We start from the raw sequence: 23,457 nt of genomic DNA, 5'->3' as shown, positions 1-23,457 counted from the left end.
CCTATTTTAAAATAATACATTATTTAAACTATATTATGAATTTAAAAAGAAAATACTAGTAAGTCGTAATTATATAACCAAAATAATAGGCATTATTCTATTTTTATACATAAAATAGCTTTATTAATTACAATTACATTCTTTGTTACATACAGGCATGGTACAAGCTGTCATTGGGTCCTTTGGCATCTTTAGCTCTTTTCTTTTTTCTGTTTTTTCATTGAACTTGACTCGACAAGAGCAAATTTTACTTATTGACACAAAATTATTTCTCATCAAACAACCTAACAGGTTCTGCCATTGTCATTAATAATTGCACAAAAACTAAAGGATTTGTAGTAGTTTACTTGGACAACAAACAACTCTTTAGCCTTACCAATTTCTATATTGCTCCTCTCCCTGTTTTTTGTGGTGACCATAATCAAACAACAAATATCACACACTATTCTTTATATTTAGGCTAGTATTTGATAGATATGAGGTATGCAGAAAGCCTCAGCTGCCTCTGTATGTGCTGTAGGAAAAGCAGCTCAGGAGAAGAGGGATGTGAAATCTCTGGTTTGGTTCCTTGATGGTGAAAACAACCTAGTAAAACAAATAAGTTCATACACCATATTGTAAATATTGTAAATAAGACTACAATGTTAGGATGGGAATTGCTATATGCTACATCGCCATATAGCCTATAGATTTAAATTAACCTAAAAGCAGTGATAGTGATTAAAATTTTTGAAAATAGGCCCGAATAAAAATGAAACAGTGCCGTGCCGTGTCATTCCCCATTATCCAAACAAACAATAACAACCACAGCTAGAAATGTTATTGAAAATCTGGACTAAAACAAAATTGTCAACCTTACAGGTTATAGACTGGCAAACCACTGAAAAGTGAATTATAAAAATGCATTAATGTATATTGTAGTATTATGCTTTAATAATAACAAATAAATATGTGGTTCGTTTTGAATGGAACTGCTGACCTCCACATAGGGGTAGAAGGCGCTCTGTCCCAGGTTGTTAAAATACTCTCCCGTCTCAAAGCGCAGTTTGTACATCCCTGGAGTGAAATCTGCTCTGGAGACAAGCCCTGGACACCGACCATCTGTGTTTGTAGTCCTGATACAAAACAAAATCAATCAAACTATATCATTGCATGTCAAATCTATTAATGGCTTTTAGACTCTAGAAAGCAATAATGCTACTGCCAAATGATGGTGCAAGAGCCAGATCCTATTGATAACAGTCCTTTGCCATGAAAAATTCACACAAAGGTAAATGCACAAATGTTGAATCTTAAGATTTCTATTATTGACAAGGCTCAAGGACTTGCTGTATTACAATCAAATCAGCATTTTAACAGTATTAATTGTTCTTTAATGGTATTAATTAGTATTAAGTTTTAATTTTAATCTATACAAGTACTGCCAGTGCTGTTGATGGTCATACTAGTACTACTAGTACTAGTACTACTACTACTTCTGTCAGAGGTTGTAAAAAGCCCCACCCAACAGTGAGCATGTTCCAGATCTTGGTGCTGTGGTCCAGCCGGTGCAGACTGAGGGCCAGTCGAGAGGCTGGGAGCCCCTCTGCTGTGTTGAGCACATGAGTGGTCAGAGGGCTGCTCTCTGCTCCGGACATCGCTCCCTACTGTCTACTGACACATACAGCAACTTTTAAATTCAAGTTAACCTGGGAAAGTAGTTTATCTTTAGGCAGAAATACAGATTTTGACACTTTTTTGCAAAGTTGAGGTTATACATATTTTGTGTGGTACTATCCCTTGTCAGTGAAACAAGTGAAACCACTACAGATTTAACAATGATTCTACCAATATAGTAACAAAATATGCCATATCTACATAAAAACAACACTTTGGCCAAGGAAATCTTGGAAATTGTGAAACTTCAAAATACTATTTCATCAGTTTTTTTGCATTAATAAAGCAAGAAAAAATAGTGAGGAAAATGTAGTACTAGTATTATAGTGGTGGCAGTATAGTTGTAATATGTTAAAGTACAGCCACTTGTGTACACATGTTGTTTGTCCTCATCTTTTGTCATTCTAACCACACACTTTGACTTTAAGTTGAACTTTTAGCCTGTATTCACCAATACTTCAGTAAGGGCTGATTGTCCTCACTGTCTACTGTCTGTGTCTATATTCTAGTAAGATGTAAATGACAAAACAACATTAAAAATAAATAGAAGTAGTAAAACACTGTACCTGTGTGTATCTCCACTCCAGAAACCATCTGAAGTCTCATCCAACCAGCCTTGTATTCAGTGAACCCGCCTCCTTTTCCCAGCATGCACCAGTGTGAATCTGAAGGCAAGTCATGATCCATGAGGCAAAGTCTGTCTAAAATCATTACAAGAGGGCAGCGGCATGCGACCTGGTTATTTGGGAACAATGGAGGGGAAGTTAGCAGGATTATTACTAAAAAACATTACACATTACTTGTTCAAATATTAATAAAAGAGAATATTAGATACTTATAACATGAAGGAAATAATAGGTAAGTAACAAATAAGTTGTTTGAATTGGCAAAAAACACTAAGAGAAATGGGTAACATCTCCACAATGTAGCTACAAATTAAGCAGATGCTGATTCCATTATTAAGTAAAGTGGGTAGAGTAACCAAATATTGTATTCATATAAGAGTAAGATTATGTCAGAATATATTACACAAGTAAAAGTACAAAGTAGTGGTCCAAGAACATACTAGAGTAAAAATTTGTTATAGTTTAATGTAATGTGAAGGACAAAATGTGGTATTTTCAGAGGATAGACACCAAGATGAGTAATATAAGTAATATTCTGAAGAAGAGGTGGAAGAAACTCAAATGTTAATAATTTCATATTGTTAATGTGGCTGACCGAACTGAATGAGGAAAGGTAAGATAAAGGAGGCAACTTATTAATTGGAGGACAAGAGGACTATTTTTGTTTATTAGAGATTATATTTTATTTAGAGGAAAGAACAACACCGGGAACACACCACTTCACTATACCTATATGTTGTTAGAGGCTTAAGATTCCGGCTCAACACCAGTACCACAACTAAAGCCCATTTAGTGGTTTATATCAACATTCACAATGGGAAGATAAATGAAAACTTTTACTCTTATTTTACTGTTACTTCAAATAAAATATTATTGAAGTAGCATCAGAGCATGCTGCTAGAAAAGTACAAATTCTTTAAAAAGTTACTTAAGTAAATGAGAAAATGTAACTGAGTACTACCCACCTCTGGCATGCTATTATAGTAAATGATTACATATAACATAGTTGGTGGTACTGTGTGCAAAAAGGACTTCTGTTTCTAAAAGTGCAGAGAAGAGACAAATGTCAGGCAAGATGAAGACATGAATGAAGTACAGTACTCAGAATTCTGTTTATTTTTTACAATTGCACTGTCTTCATATGTTATGTAATACGAATATCAAATATTACTAATAGTTCTATTACAAGTTCTACCACTACAACTTGGTCCTACCCCAACCCCTACAATTATTCACTACAATATAAAGATAAGTGTACTCATACAACAGAAATAACTTTAGTTATGTAAATATGCAGATCTACAGCTTTATTTTCCACTTAGTAATGTCACATTTTAGCAAAGTGAATAGGTTTGTTGTTATTTGAACTTTGAAACTCATTCAAAATACTACATTGATTTGTACAAAATATTTTAATCACTTCTGATCACATCTTTACACAAAATTATTACATTCAACTTAATACCAGAGACAATACCGAGGAAGTCACAAGTTGATTCATTATTGATGATTCTATAACTTCAAATCTACAACAATTTATTACATTTAGCTTCTCATAAAAAGAAATTCTACTGTACATCTTAATAATTTAATGTCATATTTTACATAAGCATATTTACATTTTGTGCAGAACTTTCTAAAAAAAAAACAAATCTAAACAAACAAAAGACATCAATACTCCGTACAGTTAGTATGTGTGCTCCCATCAGGTGAATTTAAAGGTGTTATAGTGGGGAATGTTATTACTTAGTTTGGCATGTTCCACAGCATAGCATTAAACTTATCTGTCTTGTATTTATCTAATTATAGTTGTTGCTCAAAAATACTTTGTAAGGGAGTTTGCCTCTCCTCAGATACAGCCTGTAATTTGTTCTGGTGGCATCACCTGCTTGTTTCCATGGAGATAGATATGTTTAATGCCATACTGTGGACCAGTCCAGGCAAAGCAATAACATTGGGTTGTGTGCATTTGCATGTTTTCTCCCCATGTCTGGGTTTCTACACTCCAGTTTACCCCATCAGTCCAAAACATGCATCATGAGTAAAATCTTAACATCTAGCTCAACATCTGGAGATGGATCCAGACAGGTTTCCCCAGGCACAATAAAGTGCACCTTAACCTTAACCTTGATATCCATGGATATAAATGATAGAGAATATGTATTTTGTGCTTTTAATTAGTATATACACCACTGTCTGTAGCTGATTTCTTCTAGCTCAGGAATTCATGCTATAGCAGCTAATTCTCTTTTACCCTCCATGTTGTTGGAAGATTAAATATCATGGTCCAACATTATGAGAGGACTTCTAGCAGTTCAAACACGGTCACTTGGTAGAAGACCTAAAGTATTCTGAAACTGATTTCTAATGGGAATTTTGAATGCTGTTTAGAAAGTTAGCCACATGCAACAACAATAAAATATGTCATCTATGATTTTTTTTTTTTCAAATTCATCTTGTCATATTTGTGGTAGCCTTAAAGGTATGCTATGTTTCATTCTGGTTAGGAATCCTTCACATGCTTATCTCCATGGAGAAGATCCACAGTGTGACATTAAACTTGTCTATATGACATTTATTCAATTACAGCTGTTTTTCCTGCTAAAAAAAAAAGTACTTTGAAAGGCATGCATTTCTACTGTGAGCAAGCTTTGCTCTCCACATATGTGACTATAAATGTGATGATCTGGTGGTTAACTCTATGGAGTTAAAAAGTTAAATGCAATACTGTGGAACATTCAAAGCAAGGCATTAACATTTCCATGAAGAGAAGATGGACACAGACTCCCTTCCAGAAAAGTTACATAGTGCTCCTTTTTAAAGTTTAAAGTTTTTGTTTTGTTTTTCACTTTATTCGGCATAATGAAAACAGCATCTTCATAATCTTTCTTCATTACCGGCATAATTATTCCTGTCATTACCAGGAGTTCAACACATGTACGTATAGACCTACCAGATGGTACTTTCACCCATTGTCAAAACATTATTTATGAGCGAACCCAACCTTTAATTTCGCACTGACAATTCATATCATGATTCATAATTTTTCCACATCCTATAATAATAAACAAATGGCTACAATGAGATGAACAGGAAATTGTAAGATGCTCAATCTAGTGCATTTTATGACTGATTTCCTTTGTGAATTAGCGTAACTTGGACATTGCACCATAAAATAGCACGTGTACATTGTAGAATCCTAATGCAGTTTTCCACAGATGGTTGGTTGTAATGACAGAAGGCTGATGAGAATAAACTCGAGAGATAAGGATACCGCTGCTGCTTTCTTCACTGTATTAAACACAACATCAGTGCCATAGGACAAACAGGCATGTCATACACAGATACAGGTTACAGATGTTGAGTCTGGAAAATCCCTCTGAGATTTTGGCTTGTCAAAAAGTTGCGAGAAGAAATGAAAAATAATTGAGGGTTGGTGAGTGGTGTATTTAAACTATTTCACTTTGTGGTCTGCTCAGGTGGTCGTCTGTGGACAGAAATGGACAAAAAATAATTTCAGTACTTTGTAAAGACCAAATTAATGTTCAGATATTGTTAACAATTCATATGTGTTGATGTATAATAATACATATAAAAACATTATATGACTGACTGAATAAATGAAAATGTGTATTTTACATTGAAAAAAAAAAAAATGAACTGGTAGAATGTGGTAGAATGGCTAAGTTAGAATTGTTCTTAAAAGCAAAGAAGCTATACAATAATGTGTGTGGATCATAAAAATGCAGAAAAACATAAGTAAAACAAACATTTGTCATAATTTTAGGATGTCATTTGAGATCTGCAGCTGATACCAATATCTGATATTTGTCTCGATGTTGTGTCTGATATTTCCAGGTCCATATATATTTTAAATGTCATGGCCCACAAAATTAAGTATAGTTGTAGTCAAGTTAAGTTTAACAAAATGTATTTTGTATGACTCATCATTTGGTGTACTTTTTATAGTCACTGAAAAAACATATATACAGCCACCTCTTTAGCTTCATCGCTTCTAAGTCTCCATGAAAGATAAAATCCTTTAGAAAAAACAGCAGCCATTATATTGGAGTATTTCTGATACCGATACAACACCAATATTGAAATTTGCATCATCCATCATCATGAACTGTCTATCCCTAATTTGAAAATAATAACTTTTTTTCTAAGTCTGAGAGCCACTTTTATACCTTAACACAACAAATACATATAATAGAACATGAGCACAAAATGTCTTACAGAGTCAGTTTTAGGCGATAAGTATCCAGCAGATAACCCCACTTCTTATCTCCACTAAAAAATACACTCATTGCTGAAATTTCTTAAGTAAATGATCTTATTCTGTTTAGACTGCAGATTTTTGTGCTTAACTGTTCTTATCAGAGAGAAAACACAAAACACTGAGATTAAAGCATTTATTGCATTAGAGGCTTAAAGACAGCTAGTTCCTTATACACATATAGGCTGTAAAATTGACTGTATGGAGTCCATACCTGTTCTCCAGTATCACAGGATGTCCTCGGGGTCCGAAGAATGCTGGGGTATCTGAAAACATACAAGCATACAAGTACAGATTATCACCGCAATGGTGGATAGACTAAATAAACTATCTCTTGTTTTTAAAGATACTAATTACATCATTATTATAATTTATGATATTCAAAGTGAGTTGAGAAATATTTGAACAAGCCAGTGGGTGGCCTGGCTTTGGTGGCGACACCTGCTTGTCTCCATGGGCGATAAGTTTAATGTCATACTGTGAAACATACAGTCCTTTCAGCTGACATCTATGACATCTTTAGCGTTGAATAATGGCACCACTTTCTAAAGCTATTGAGACCAAGCAATTTCACTTGTTTATTTGTACTAACAGAGGCGATGTTGAACTTTGTACCTGTTGTTTCGTGCGGATAGGCCCAGTAATTACAGAGATAAACTAGGTCAACAAATCTGCAATCGGAACAACAAATTCTACTATAGAATTAACCTGTTCTCCGGCTCAATTTTATCCTATAAGGATTTTAGAAACTTGTGATGTCACATGAACACAATCTACTGGTATTTTGCATTGATACCACCATGGGGGTGTTCTGCATGTATGTCTATGTCAGAATGCTAGCAACCATACAGTAACATAACATAGTCTGAAAACTAAAGAAAAAAAAAGCAAAATGGATTCAAACTACACATTTTCAGGAGCTTGTGAGCAATATGAGAGTGAGCTTGTGACTGTAATTTTATGTGTGAGAGACTTGTTGAACAGCACAAATCATCTCACCTGCTGTAGTTCCAACTAAATCAGCTCTTTCTAGTCATATCCTGTTAAAACAAAGTTCAGATCTAGATCTCACAAAAGCTCAGACATAGTCCAATGAGTTTCATTTGGTCCTCTGATAATTTATGTTGTTTGGTTAGACCAAGAGTTGGTTTTCATACCTGACAGTTTTGATTGTTCACTGGCGGTCTTCAGTCAGCTGATTTATACAGGTTTTGGCGCTGTCTTCCTACCGGTGGAGGCAGGATGACAGCGCCAAAACCTGTATAAATCAGCTGAACGGACACGTCACAGTAACATCACGTGACGCTTGTGAGCAGTCAAAACTGTCAGGTATCAAAACAAATTCTTGGTCTGAAAATAATAATAATAATAACACAAAACTTCAGACAGATTAGTGCCTACAATTAACATCACACCCCCAGGGAACGTTGATGACATCAGCTGCAAAAGTATAAATCAATTACCAAAAATATTATCACACATCAGTGTAGCCATTTTCTCATTAAAAAATCCCAGCATTCTTTGTTATGGTTGATTTGCCCTTTGAAAACCCTGCTCTCTCTACAACAGTAATTACCCACACTTGCCTCTTGCTGTTCCTTGGGCCTTACACAAATGAATGAGACAGTTTTGCTCTGTTAGTCAGGTACAACCCCCAGCCTCCTCCTATAGAGACAATCTGTTCCCTGCACTGACTGTACGCTTGGCTGGTTCGTCCAATATCTAGGCTACAGCAATAGTGTGGCTGAATCTAATAGAAATCCATATTCAAGTTTATGAAAAATGTTTCGTAGATGATAAACAGGAAGCATGTTGTTAAATAGACAAATAAAAGTGGGCCTGCCGTGGGTTGGAGCCACAATGGGAATCGATGCCACTAGAGGGCAGCGTGGCATTGTAGTTGTAGCTTGGTTGTAGGTACATGGAAGTTCCTCTGTTAATTTATTCTCTTAGTTGTGAAAATAGTGCTTGCAACAACAACAAAAAAGGAATTTAGATATGCAGTTATTTATTTTTTTATATAGAGAGAGTACAAACGGTAAAAACTTGACAGATATAGAGATAAAACTTAATTTCAAGATGCACTGCATACATTTTCTGGTAGAGGGTCCACTATCTGCTTGTCTGTTATTGGTTTCCCTGGAATGTTCCATACTATGACATTAAACATATCCATCTAGAATTTATTAATTAGAGGTCTTTCTATTGCTCAAAAATACAGTAATTCTTTCTTTGAATAGGGGTGACTCTTCATAGATCTGTACTGTAATGTAGTGTAGTCTGTAACCTACTTGTCTCCGTGATAGATAGGTTTAATCTAAACTGTTGAACATTCTAGTCAAACATTTCCATGGAGACAAAGTTCATCAAGAAAAGTTGCACAGTGCACCTTTAATATATCGTATTTTTCAGACTGTAACTCACTCCGGAGTATAAGTCGCACCAGCCAAAACATGCATAATGAAGAAGAAAAAAAAAAACATATATAAGTCGCACCGGGGTATAAGTCGCAGGACTACTCAAACCATGAAAAAAAAGTGTGACTTATAGTTCGAAAAATACAGTATATACTATTTTATATATTAAGGAAACTGTGGTAGAATTTTAAATGTACTGCAACGATGATGAAACTTGTAATAAGTAACTACCTTTAAGAAATAATAATATAATATAATATAATATAATATACACTAAAATTGTGTTGTCTTGCCAATGATTACAGAAAATTTGATTAAAATGCATTTTCCCAGCTCTCTCTGATCCTCCATGCCTTTTTTTAAATAGATAAAAACTGAAGTAAATTTCCTGCTGGCTGGTTGCTTTTTATGTAAGAGGCTAAATAAAACAGCGTTGCAGTTTTGGTACAATGGAACACTCTCTTATGAGCCCAAGGACGTGTTGATCCAGACCTGCTTGTACCAATCAATATAAACAGTACAGACAGTATTAAAGCATTAAAATAACCCATCATACATGGTGGATGCTTATAGCACCACTAATATATAACGCTGTTGACTTTGCACAGAAAGGGTACAAATATATTTAGCACTTTATAGCACATTTTATTTTATTTGTTTATTATGCAAAATCCAATTTGTTTATTGTCAATAATAATTTAGTACTTGTAAACAACATCTTTACAAGAGCAGATAAAACTGTCCAGTTACCCCAAAATTCTAGCTAACACACTCCATGCTTTCTGCTGTTGTTCAAATAATCTTTAAGGCCCTGTACCTGATTTTTTCCCCTATGGATTTGAGCAAATCATTCTAACTTTCTAAAGTCTGGTGAACAATTAGAATGCTTTGAATACATAAGGTGAGTGAGGCATAACTTTGGACCACTGCAAACAATTTAAAATGAACTAGTTGTTTTTCACATTTTTAAGATAGTAGAAGGAAAAAATATAAAACAACATGTTATGCCATGATATGTCATAATGCTGTTATCTTCCCAAAAACAATGTAGAGGTAGTTTTCAAGTTAACAGCTGCGTTTTACCTTTAATTCAGTGGAGATTGGCAATTTCAGGGCTGAAATCATCCAAATGATTCTAGTGGTATATGCAGTTTAAAAACACAGTGGCATGACACATGAAATCACAAGGTGGAACAGAGTGTTTTCAGTTTGAAAGAAGAATCCTAAGTATGCAGGGTTTGTGTGTTAAACATGTGAGAACAAAACAAAACAAGGTATGATTGTGAAGAGGAAACAACAGTGTAACACAGATCTGAGAATGGTGTGATACAGGCCCTTTAAAGTGCCTTACCCGATGTGTGTATCTGTGTGTGTAGTAGTGCTGGTAGTAGACTGGCTCCTCCTCACTGGCCTCTCCGGGCTCAGGACTGTCCCGCTCCAGGCTGCTGACGGATCCACGGTGAGGGGAAGCCACTGCACCCGCCTCTCTGCTCACGGGACACTCTGAACAAGCAACACACATTAGGTTAGTCTGATGGACAATAAAATAAGCTAGAGTTTAGAAACTGTATTGTGTGATGGTAAATTACAGTAAAAATGATTGATAGTCTAAACCAAAGACAATTACTGCTAAAAGGACCTATATCTTACATTCTGGTTGCTTGGCAAGACCGGACTGATATCTCTCTGTAATTTTTATACAGATGGATACCAGTCTGGTCTCAACTTCCTCTATCATGCCTCAAACCAGAACCGAACATGGCTATGCATTCAGATTTGTTTATTTTTGTGACACATGTGAAATGAAGGATCTCACTGGTCACCTATCATTTACAAACAAAATTACATTACAAGTTTAGTTCTTCACTCACTGATTCTGCAGAAATTCACAATGTTGTGATTTTATTTTTTCTATTCAGGACGAACCATGTGTATCCATATGCTAATCCACCTGCCAGTCATACCCTTTGGGTCTCTTGGTAAAGTATTCTGGATCAAATGCAAGCATTTTGGGTTTTATTTAGAACACTATAGTCTTGATATTTCCTTTAGTACATTTTAAAGAACGTATAGGTAGAAAGAACACCTCTGAATACTGAAAAGTAGTTAGCATGAGCTTAAAAAAAAAGCCTGCTAATGCTGTATTTCCAGGACTGATTTACTGAGGCCATTTGTGCATAAAAAGGATCAGAACAAGGTGAAGATGCCTGATGTTAAAAAGTCAAGGGAGAATGGAAAGTATAGAGAAGAAAGGAGACGAAATAAACATGCAGGATTAGCTAAACATGAAAAACAGCTCCAAGTTTTTGATGAGGACATAGTTAATCATTGGATTTATATAGTCCCTTTCAAGACACCCAAAGCACTTTACAGTTCAATGGTCAGTCACTCCACACTCAGTGGTGGTAAGGTACTTTTGGAGTCACAGCTGCCCTGGGGCAGACTGACGGAAGCGAAGATGCACCATCGGCTACTCCAACCACCACCAACACTGTCACGCACTCTACTTTCTTACTAGGCAATGTAGGTAAAGTGTCTTGCCTAAGGCAAGACAGCAGTTTTTGCCACTGGCACCCTGTGGCACCTGGTGTTACCAGTGATCATCCAAGTACTACCCAGGCCGGTCTTGCTTAGCTTCTGAGATCTGACAAGCTCAGGCTTTGACAAGCTGGTATGGTCACATAGCATTATCATTATTATTATTATTATCATTTAAGGTCCTATATCACATGAAACTGACTCTTGCTTGAGCTTTAAGCCATGTTAGAATGTTGTTACCTCTTACAAAACATACCTGGAATTGTGTTTTTGTTTTTTTTCACACATGTTTGAGTAATCCTTAATCATTCTGTCTACATCTCCAAACCTCAAAATGCTCTGTTCCACCTTGTAATCTCATGAAGTGATACCTTATAGCTTTTACTTTTAGGGCAATTGTTGGGCAGAAATCATTCAAATGAAGTAGTAAATACAGTAAATAACAAACAATAATATATAAATAACATAGCAAATAGTAGTAAATAGTGAGTTTTAAAACACAGTGAAGCATTTCTAGTATTACTACATGACATCTCAAGATTGAATGGAGTGTTTTCTATTTGAGAGAAGAACTCAGGCTAAATATGCAGGGTTTGTGTTAAACGTTTGTGATTGTAACAAAACACAACTTCTCAAGCCTCAAGCCTGCTTCACCGATGCGCACAACAATGGATTGGAAATGCTAACCTTAGTATGAATATAGAATTAGGACAAAAATTGCTGGTAACATTCCTCACATTAACTGACTCAATTTATCTTATCATCACATTGAAATTAATAACTACGCTGAAAAAGCTGACTCCAACAATAATAAATGTACAAAAAACTCCACAAACAGTCAAAAGTCCCACTGGTCCACAGAGCAATATTGCACAATGTAAAGAGGTGTCAAGAACTGCTGAGCTGGCTCTCCAATCAGCCACTGGGCTATTGGGCAAATTGGACGCCTCAGCAATTATTTGTACAACAGAAATGACAACCAGTTTTGCACAGTGAACACATTCATCATAACAGTCAATCATCTGGGGATTTTTCCTGCTCTCTGGGTCATTGGAGACCACAGTGTTCCTTCTCTATGGCATAAAACAGGAGGGCAATTTCTTTTTCAAATACATTTAAATTTAGTTTTACATGAACATTTGCAGTGGCATTAGTCTACCTCATTCTAGATAGGGGGATTAAACCCACAGTCTTGTAACAGACAGAAAAGCTAAACTAGTAACAGATTTTTAACAGATTTTTAATTGTTTTTGCCTACTTTTTAAAAAATAAGGGCCACAGTGTAACTTTTCTGGTGTTATATCATGCTTGTCTCGATGGAGATGCTATTGCTTGTTCCACAGTACGGTATTAGACATACATTATCTATCACCATGAAGAGGGACAGGTGATGCTACAGAGCCGATATACAGGTTGGATCTGTACGAAGGGATGTACTGATACAGCTTTTTCTTCTCCAATACCGATGTTAATACCAATACCAGGGAAAAACATTTTAATTTATTACAAAATCTTGCAAGAAACTACTGAGCAGGTTTATATGAATTTAAGTTCAAACATTATGAAATGCTTACATCAGTCAGTAAATATTCTTAGTACATCTAAAGGACCAAACATGATGAAATGATGAGCTGAAATAATAACATGAAGCCAATACCAGATCCAGCCAAATTTCCTGGATTGGCTCCAATATCCGATACCAGCATTGGTATTATTACATCTCTACTCTGTGGAGAGGTGACCCCCACCTACAGCAAGTATGCATTGCTTTTCAAGTTATATTAGAGCAATTACAACCCCTGTAATTGAATAAATGCAATAAAGCTGATATAGACAAGTTTTAAGCTTTACTGTGTTAACATTCTAAGCCAAGCAATGACATCTCCATGGAGACAAGAAAGAAAGGTTATTCCACCTTTAAATTTGTGCTTAAATAACTGCTTTTTATGCACTTCTACTACAGCTTCCTTCATCAGGATGTCAGCTCATATTTACAATTTTATCACCCAAACATATCCACTATACTACACACATTTTATCTATTTATAAAGTTATATCTCTTTCAAATGCAAGTGTACGGCTAAAGGATTAAAGTAGCACCCTCATCTTTTCACATAGGCTACTCACAGTAACACATGCAGACTGCACCCAGCGAGCTGTAGAACTGAGCTTACAACCTTTTAGATGAGAGGCAACAACACAGTATTAGTAGATTAGTTGGTTGTAAGGAGGTTCAGCATTCAGTTTGTAGCTTGTGTGTTTGGGCAAGACACTTCACCCACCATTCCTGAATGAATTCTGTAGCTCTTGATATTCCAAATAACTGATATAAATTTCTTTTTTTTTTCTGCTTGAAATGCTGAGGTCATCTGGGCTTACAGATAAACAAAGTCAGAGTATTTTCAGACTATATATATATATATAAAATGACTTCTGGATGAAAGTCGAAATGTCAAAACCTTTTCTACCATGGACCACTCCTGGACGAATGAGGGATTACACCAACTTGTTTCTTATTCTCCGCTGCTGTTATTACTTCCTACAAAAGTTATGGCTCCTTAAAATGCAACTGCACAACTATGGTAACACGTCACTTTGGGTAATTTGCTTGTGTCACAAACTGAGAGAGCGATAAGCGCAGAGTTAAGGAGAAGCTTATAGCAGTTATGAGGCAAGTTTATCTATGTTTACCTAACTGTCAGAATGCACGCTCCACCGCCGCTACTTTTGTTACAGGCCCATTACTCACTGATAGAGGGTGATAGCCGTTAGCATCTTGAAGTAAACATGCCATGTGTTATCATAGAAAAAGGGGACAAGTGCTAGGCTAATCATTTGACAGTAATAAACCTGAGTACAGAGATGTACTGGGGATTAGGGTGAAATGGTCTAAATAATGTTAATGGGTGGTGCTGACAGGATGATGGATGGGAGGGACTCTGGAGATGCTAATAAAGCTAATGATGAGGGCAGCGAAGGCATTTTAACCTGTCAAGTCTGCTTTAGTTTAAATGTTCCAATGTATGGCATTAATGTTATCTGTCTAAGCATGCAAAGCCACTAGACATTTGTTTTAGCAATGAAACAATACATTCTTGATACTTCTATGAATAAAAAGAATGCCTTACACTGCGCTTTACAGGCTTGTTGAAGCATCTCCTAGCAATATACTAGAGTCATACTCACTTCACACTCCATGACAGTAAGCTACTATTATAGCCACAGCTGCCAGGGGCAGACTGACGGAAGCAAGGCTGCCAATCTGCGCCATCGAGCTCTCTGACCACCACCAACACTCACATACCACATTCATTTATTACAATCATCATACATCATACTGCGGAACAGTCCAGGTAATGCAATATTTAAAAAATGTTTTTGTCATTTTAAATATATTTATAAAACATAAGTGTGGCTCTTAAAAATCATGTATATGTAGTATATGTAGAGTAATATTAGCAGACTATATTGACCTGTGCAGTCCTTCCTCTGGCGGTCCATCTTGTCCACACAGTCCAGCAGCTCGTCGATCTGCACTTTGATCACAGTCAGCTCTCTCTTTATGGACAGCAGCTCAGCCATCTTCACTGAGGCCATGGAAGAAACACATCATCAGGTCATTAAAAATAAAAATAAAATATACAAATAAAAATAAATAAACCACCCCTAATTCAATGGCACCACAATACTATGTAATTGCAGTCTTTACATATGCAATTTATTCATTTAAAAGGAATGCAGTAGCTCCATTAATAAGATAAGTTATCATTATAGATCCATGTAGCTAGTGACGTAACCCAGAGTTTTAACCAGGGTTGAAACCGGCACAGAAATTATCAGTTGTTGTGACTGCATTATGGTAGTGTAAAGTTATAAGATACAAGGAAAAATGTGCATTCCTTTGTCTTTACCTTAATAATGTATTTATAGGTCCTCTCTTCTATGTCAAACATAATTTTTAAAGCTACCATCTGTCAGTTTATTAGATTTTTGTAAACAGAAAATGGCAGATGTGGAACCTGTTCTCTGTATCTAATTATTGAGTGTTTTATCCTCAGAGAATCAGGAAATAGCTCTGTTAGCATGCTAGTGACAGCAAAACTCAGCTTTTATCTCTAAATAGTGAATAGTGCGAAAAAAGTGAGAAATAACTTTGGAACGATGCAAACTCTTTAAAATACACTACTGTTTTTCATTTTGACAGCAGTAAAATCAGATACAGCGCCTTCAAGAGTAAAAATTATACATTACATTAACCGTTATGCATTCTAGCACTGCAGCCAAACTCAGCATTTTACGAAGCACAAAAGCAAAACATTTACTGCAACTGGAGCTGCAGCGATTTCAAAAAGCGTATCATTTGCGGTTGACTTGCTGTGTATGAATATAGAAAATGTGCCCACTGACCCCAACCTAGTACCAAAGCACCCTGAAACCACCCACTGCAGTCTGCTACATTCTGACCTCTGTCTCTGCAAAGGCAATCTCATTCCCAGTGATGGTGCAGTAAAACTATTAGGGCTTGTAATAAACTAGTATAAACAATTCTGATTTGCTACGCACGATTAACCTGCTCTAATTGCGGATGGTGATAGGCCCGCGCGGTTATGGTTTGGAGAGGAAGCGTTTAATGAAGACACCATCTGGCCCGTTCTCCAGCAGCACCCTAGGGCCCCACGCGAGACGAGCTGTCACCCAGGAGCAGATAATAAGAGGTGGGGAAGACTTGGAGATGTGCGGGTACTACACAAGCATTGAATTTACTATAGGATGTGCTGTAGTGTTTGTACATTTAAGTTTCTGTACGGAGGGTAGGCAAGGCAAGGCAAGGCAAGTTTATTTGTATAGCACAATTCGTACACAAAGTAATTCAAAGTGCTTTACAGAATAAGAAATACATTAAAATCATAAAATAATCATGAAGATTAAAATTAAAAAAGAGAGACATAAATTGGAGAGAACAGTGCGGAATGAAAACCTTTCAGTTATATGCACAGTCAAACAGAAATGTTTTGAGTCTGGATTTAAACAGCGTCACAGAAGAGGCCTGTCTCACATGTTCAGGAAGACTGTTCCAGGTTTCAGGTTCCAGGGTAGAGTAGTGTTGTCATGATACTAAGGAATAGACTTGATATTCAATAATAATTCTGATACCATTGTGATAATAAAAAACACTCTCTATTCACCATTATATTATAGTATTTTCTTATATATTACCATATGGCCTTATATCTGTGTAATTCCTGAGTGGTCCAGGTAAGTTCCATAGTCTATGGGCGTATACGAGTCTATGTGGTCTTATAGTTGTTCTGATACCTCTCAAGATCGATCTACAGATATTCAGGAACGATAGATTTTTTTCTTGTGACTTTTTTAGTATCAGTACTTGCTCAAATGGGTATCTAGTTTTGATACTAGTTTTAGTATCTATCAGTATCTGATTTTCAATACTTTTGATATACAGTAACTTCAAATAATGTTGAAGAAGTTTTTTGTTTATGATCATCATTTTTAGGACTTCAATTCAAAAGGTATAAGGTTTAATTTTAATTATCATGGCAACTGCTAATTTTTCATCTGTTAAAGTTTGCCAAAAGCGCACTTTGTATCTTTGTTCACCACCTTCTTGTCTCCATAGAGATATTATTGCTTTGACTGCAGTTATCCACAGAATGGCATATATCTATCTCCACTTAGACAAGGAGGTACACAGTATTCTTATAGAATAATAGATATTTAATAATAATAGAGAAGTGACACAGTGCACCTTTCATTTTTTTTGATTCCTTGAGTAAAGTACTATGGCATTATGCATTACCCCCCCAGTGGCAGGTCTTAGACTGTAGCCTGTGATAATGTTACAGTTTCTTACATTTCTTGTTGGTTGCAGAGGAGCGTGCTTTGCCAGGCACTCTACTGTTTTTCCTGGCTGCTGTTTTGGAGGAAGAGGAGGAATTGGAGGAAGATGGAGAGGATCGTGGTCTCTTCACTGGACTGGACTCTGCTCTGTCTGATCCTGGGACACGCTGATACTCCAACCCTCTGTGAAGACATGAGGAGGCAACATCAAACTACCCATAATGCAACAGGGCTGTAAATAATTAAGATTACATAACTATTATATAGAATGTAATTATGGTGTAGAAAAAGTATAAATATATATTGATCAGTATCAAATTTCATGGCAGTCTAGTCAGTAGTAGGCTAGTCTGGCTCTCCAGTCTCTACTACTTTCTTCTCAAACATACGTAGGAGGGTCTGGAACAACCATAGATCATCAGTTGTCCACATTTGTTATCACATGACTCTACAACGCAAAGACACCTATTTTGGAATATTCTTGTATCATTCAGAAAACTTATTTTATCTAAGATTTACAGAGTTTAGTGCTTTTGTGTTTTAGATTTATTAGGGATTCACCGATCCAGCTTTTTATGTTCCAATACCGATGTCAATACTGTGGCTTTAAGTATGTGCCAATACCCAATATCACCCAATACCAGGGAAGAAACTGACTATATAGTTTATTTCCTTTAAACACAAATGATGTATAGTAAACAATTATCCAAATGTCTTTTGTAATGTACTTATAGAACAGATCTGAGAAAATACAAGTTCAATATTAAGTGTTTTGGGCCAATACTGGTAAGTAAATCATGTTATTACACCAATATATTTACTAATATGGGATGTCAACTGAATCGATATCTTGGAACTGATATCCAATCCATCAAAATTTTCAATAGTATCATATAGTATCATATCAGTGCATAATAATATTTATGTCATGTTTGTTTTGGCACAATCGGACCATGTGCTTTTATCATTGGTTAATTCCCCTGTCAATCACATCCATCTTACTGCACAGAGACAGGCCCGGGTCATCCTTGTAAAGTATAGAAAAATCCAAAAGCTGAAGTCTTAGCTGGCGGGCAAGCAATGCCATTTAAATTGTGCAAAAAATAAATTGAGATAATTCTTTTTTCTATAATCTGTATCAAGCTTAGAGCATATTTGTTCTAGCCTATATTTTTACTCCTTGTCATCTCAGATCTCTCTTCCCCATAAGTGAAATTAACAATTATAAGAATCATGTTTCATCTTATTTCCTTACATAGCAGCCTCTAGCATTTCATTTATGTGTCACGAGCAGCAAATGTTTATTATCAGTGTGCTCTAGGCGTTTGTATCCTTCGTAACATCTTTTCAAATAATATCTGTGTTCTCTGTGTGTATGTGAGTGTGAGTGTGTGGTGTGTTCAGGGGCTGACACTCTGTAGGAAAAAACAGTTTCTCGTCTGCTGTTCTATCACACACTTGATCAAATTGGAGATGTCATTCGCTCCTCAGCCTCCGCATGCTATTTCTGAACCAGGCATCTGCAGGTATGGAGTACAAAGAGAGAGCAGGTATGTATGCTGCATAAAAAGTATAAAAATGGAAAAAGTGTGAAACATTGTTCATAAATATTATATATATTTTTGGTTTCTACTGAGTTTTTGCAATTTCTATGGAATCTTGCAGATGACATGCCACCTTCATGTAAGTAGTATGTATATTGCCTGGCAAATCCAGAATAATTTTTCTCTGTAATTTTTATGCAGAGAGAGATCAGTCTGGTCCTCAATTCCTTCGTTACACCTTGAGCTAGAATCAATCATGATCGTCCAATCAGATTTGGGGGTTTTTCAGTAATGCTTTTAAATGAAAGAGCTCAGTGATCACTCATGATTTACAAACAAAATGAAATTTCTCGCACCTCAGATTAACAGAGTTTAGGGCTTTACTCATTGGTTCTGCAGAAATCCACAATGTTGAACAAGTTAAATAAATTAATTTACTTAACTTATTTTTCCTTGGTGAATGTTAACTCCACAAAGACAAGCAGATGACAGACTCTTCATCAGAAAAGTCACATAGTGCAGCTTTAAAGATGTTTTTAATCTGATGCTTAACTAGGTTTGTGAAATGAAAGTGAAGAACAATAAGAGACATTCAGTAAATTGTTGGTGCTGGGAATAAATTTCACTATGTTAATGTAAATTCATCTAGCTGAAATTGAAGTAATAAGTCTCCAGTTTTGAAACAATATTTTATCATATTACTTTTCTTCTATCATTGTTTTTTTTAGATTTTATAGGTTTTACTTAGTAAACTTTTTTTCTGAAACTCTATGAGACAATTGCTGTTTTGAAACTAACCATACCAAAACATATACAATCTGAATATTGTGTCCTTGTCAAGTTAAACTCCAGTCAGTAAATGAACTAAAAGCATTTAAAAGCAAGCGTCACTTTGAGATGACTTTGTCGCCTAATAACACCACAGCCTTCAGTCTCAATTAAGTCGCTTATAGATCATTTTAATACCTTTATAAAAACAGGGCTATTTCAGGTCATGTGCGGATCACAGAGCGCCCTTCAAACAGGATCAAGACTCCTTCACTGGTGCTAATTATGGAGTTTCAAATGGGGCTCAGTCTTGGTCTCATTCACATTATGGTCAGAAAAGTATGACCACTGGTAATTGTGGCGACTGATATTTTCATTGTTTCACCCTTGCTATATTTGTGAAAAGTTACAAAAAAGGACTGAAGATTTACAAACTTGTGACATTTCCTTGTTTTTAATATGCCCCATTGTCCCTTTGTAAATGTAATTCAATCTATACTTACTGGAGAGTTGGTGCAAACATTAATATACAATAGTAACAGTGATGCATGTTTTTGCTTTACCTAAAATGTTCCACAATATGGCATTATCTCCATGGAGAGAAGCAAATGGAGCTACCAGACCAACTTACATCTGTTTTTCAAGTTTTTTTGAGGGATTAAAAGATCTGTAATGAAATAAATGCTGCATTGTTGGATGCCATATGTATCAGGGGTAGCAATAACATCTCCATGGAGATGGCTGACTCTCTTCCCCAACTGAAAACATAGTGCAACTTTGAGGATAACGATCCAAGTTCCCACTTGATATTATTTTAAAACCCTAAATCCAATACCTAAAGTAGGCCACAGACCACAAATGGAAATGGCACTTTTTATGACTGTAAGCCCTTCTTTCACTTTATACATGCCCTTTAAAAATATAGCGTTATTATTAAACATGCTCAAATATATATACAGTTTTTTAGCCGTCACAAAACATGCCATACAACATCACCATACACTCTGTAAATGCACTTTCTTATCAGCTGTTTTCCCCAAGGACTTTGCCTCGCTATGGCAACCCCCAGTGTAAGCAGCTATTCAAGTGCATTCTCCTATGGGGGGTCAAATTGTGATCAGCAACTTTTCATTTGATCTGGTCCTGCTGTGAGTCTCAGGACAAAAGGGTAGATGGAGGGGAGAGGAGATGAGAGGGGGTGTGTCTGGGGAGAGGGAAGTCCGAGCCTGTACCTCTGTACCTGCACTAAGCCTATAATCTGTGAGCACCAGATAAACACACATAAATATTTACTGCTCTGTGTTGACTCTAGGGAGCTTTAGATGGGCTCTCAACAATACTGCAGTGAAAGTACAATGAAAAAACACAAGTATGCAGATACTTTTGGGGAACATTTTTGTGTGTATCTTGTAAAAATACTGTATATGTATTTTAAAAAACTGAATTATATTACTTTACATAGTTACCTTTTTTCATTTAATCCCTCCCCACAGATCTGACCTGTAACTTGGCCTGGTGGTGTCTTGTCTCCATACAGTTTGACTAATGTTTTCAAGATTTAAAAGCATGAAATTTTCTTATTAAATGTCTATTGTACTAAGCTAAATAATGAAGATATATTTTAATATTGTTTAGTTCAAAATCCTCCCACTTTCAGGCAGCTACATTTTCAGAATAGAAGAGGTAAACTTCCTAACTCCCTTTCTTTTGTTAAATCATTTACAAAGTGCAGGTATATTTAATGTGCGATTGTGAAAAGTCTGACAAGCAGTGAAGGGGACACAAGCCTCATTTGGACAAAGTCTGCACTCAGCATATTGTGACAGCAGCACAAAACAACAGACAGACAAAGAAATCTGATGTGAAAGACTTGGCAGTTCACTCATATTGGGAGATAAATCATTTTGACACTTACCTTGTCATTTGTAAACAACATTCCACAGCATTCTATAGGCACACAGTTTAATTTTGTATTTATTTAGTTGGTTTATATGAACAGGGATAGATACAACAACAATGGCTAACTGTAGCACAGCAGTCAAATGCATATCGTAATGTCAAAAGCCTCACCATAACACCGTGGGTCATCACAATATATCAAATTACAGGTTTCTTTGCTTAAATTCATTGTTATGGTGCAGTAACAGCTAAAAAAAAAACCAAAGAGAACTACATATACCATACCATGATCCTTTGCTCTGCTTCAGTCCTATCTACATTATGAAAAAATAAGCATTTTAAAATCTTAATTATTTGGATTATGACAGAAAAGTAGCACAAAATATTGCAATAAATATAATACCGTGAGATGCATAACGTGAAAATATTGTATAGAAAGATTTGGATATTATAACATCCTTATATATGAGTAGGTAAAATAGCTATAACTACTAAACATTGTGTAAATCATTGTGTCTATTCTAAATGACATTTGGATTTGAGGATAGCCTGTTCTAATCAGGGCCATTTCTAGCTTGGGGCACCAACCAGAATGAGATGTATATCCATTATGTTACACAATGTTTGTTTGTACAGTCAGCATATACCTGGACTGCCTAAATAAAATATCATAGAGTTGATAATGGCTGTTGCACACCATTTAGAAATCAGAGAACATACACATATGTATGTATGTATGTATGTATGTATGTATGTATGTATGTATGTATGTATGTATGTATGTATGTATGTATGTATGTGTGTGTATGTATGTATGTATGTATGTATGTATGTATGTATGTATGTATGTATGTATGTATGTGTGTGTATGTATGTATGTATGTATGTATGTATGTATGTATGTATGTATGTATGTATGTATGTATGTATGTATGTATGTATGTATGTATGTATGTATGTATGTATGTATGTATGTATGTATGTATGTATGTATGTATGTATGTATGTGTGTGTGTATGTATGTATGTATGTATGTATGTATGTATGTATGTGTGTATGTATGTATGTATGTATGTATGTATGTATGTGTGTGTGTATGTATGTATGTATGTATGTGTGTATGTATGTATGTATGTATGTATGTATGTATGTATGTATGTATGTATGTATGTATGTATGTATGTATGTATGTATGTATGTATGTATGTATGTATGTATGTATGTATGTATGTGTGTGTATGTATGTATGTATGTATGTATGTATGTATGTATGTATGTATGTATGTATGTATGTATGTATGTATGTATGTATGTATGTATGTATGTATGTATGTATGTGTGTGTATGTATGTATGTATGTATGTATGTATGTATGTATGTATGTATGTATGTATGTATGTATGTATGTATGTATGTATGTATGTATGTATGTATGTATGTATGTATGTATGTATGTATGTATGTATGTATGTATGTATGTATGTATGTATGTGTATGTATGTATGTATGTATGTGTGTATGTATGTATGTATGTATGTATGTATGTGTATGTATGTATGTATGTATGTATGTATGTATGTATGTATGTATGTATGTATGTATGTATGTATGTATGTATGTATGTATGTGTGTATGTATGTATGTATGTATGTATGTGTATGTATGTATGTATGTATGTATGTATGTATGTATGTATGTATGTGTGTGTATGTATGTATGTATGTATGTATGTGTGTATGTATGTGTGTATGTATGTGTGTATGTGTGTATGTATGTATGTATGTATGTATGTATGTATGCATACACTCAGTTATAGTTATTATGGTGGTAAACATTGTAGCCACAGTTGCCCTAGGGCAGACTGACAGAAG

The 23,457-nt window shown here is 35.5% G+C and overlaps 1 protein-coding gene across 1 annotated transcript; it reads right to left on the bottom strand.

The window, feature by feature from the left end:
* Positions 1-125: 125 nt before the first annotated feature.
* Positions 126-2,297, bottom strand: urahb (urate (5-hydroxyiso-) hydrolase b). Its single transcript, XM_020932180.2, has 4 exons — positions 2,223-2,297; positions 1,504-1,650; positions 980-1,115; positions 126-585 (listed from the first exon to the last, which is right to left on the bottom strand). The coding sequence occupies exons 2-4, from the start codon at positions 1,635-1,637 to the stop codon at positions 496-498; spliced, it is 360 nt and encodes a 119-aa protein (XP_020787839.1). The 5' UTR covers positions 1,638-1,650; positions 2,223-2,297; the 3' UTR covers positions 126-495.
* Between the last annotated feature and the right edge of the window lie 21,160 nt (positions 2,298-23,457).

Source organism: Boleophthalmus pectinirostris, unplaced genomic scaffold, assembly GCF_026225935.1.
Source record: "Boleophthalmus pectinirostris isolate CB_2022bp ecotype Guang Dong unplaced genomic scaffold, ASM2622593v1 HiC_scaffold_2, whole genome shotgun sequence".
Taxonomy (NCBI): domain Eukaryota; kingdom Metazoa; phylum Chordata; class Actinopteri; order Gobiiformes; family Gobiidae; genus Boleophthalmus; species Boleophthalmus pectinirostris.
This window is presented reverse-complemented; position numbering and strand designations above follow the sequence as displayed.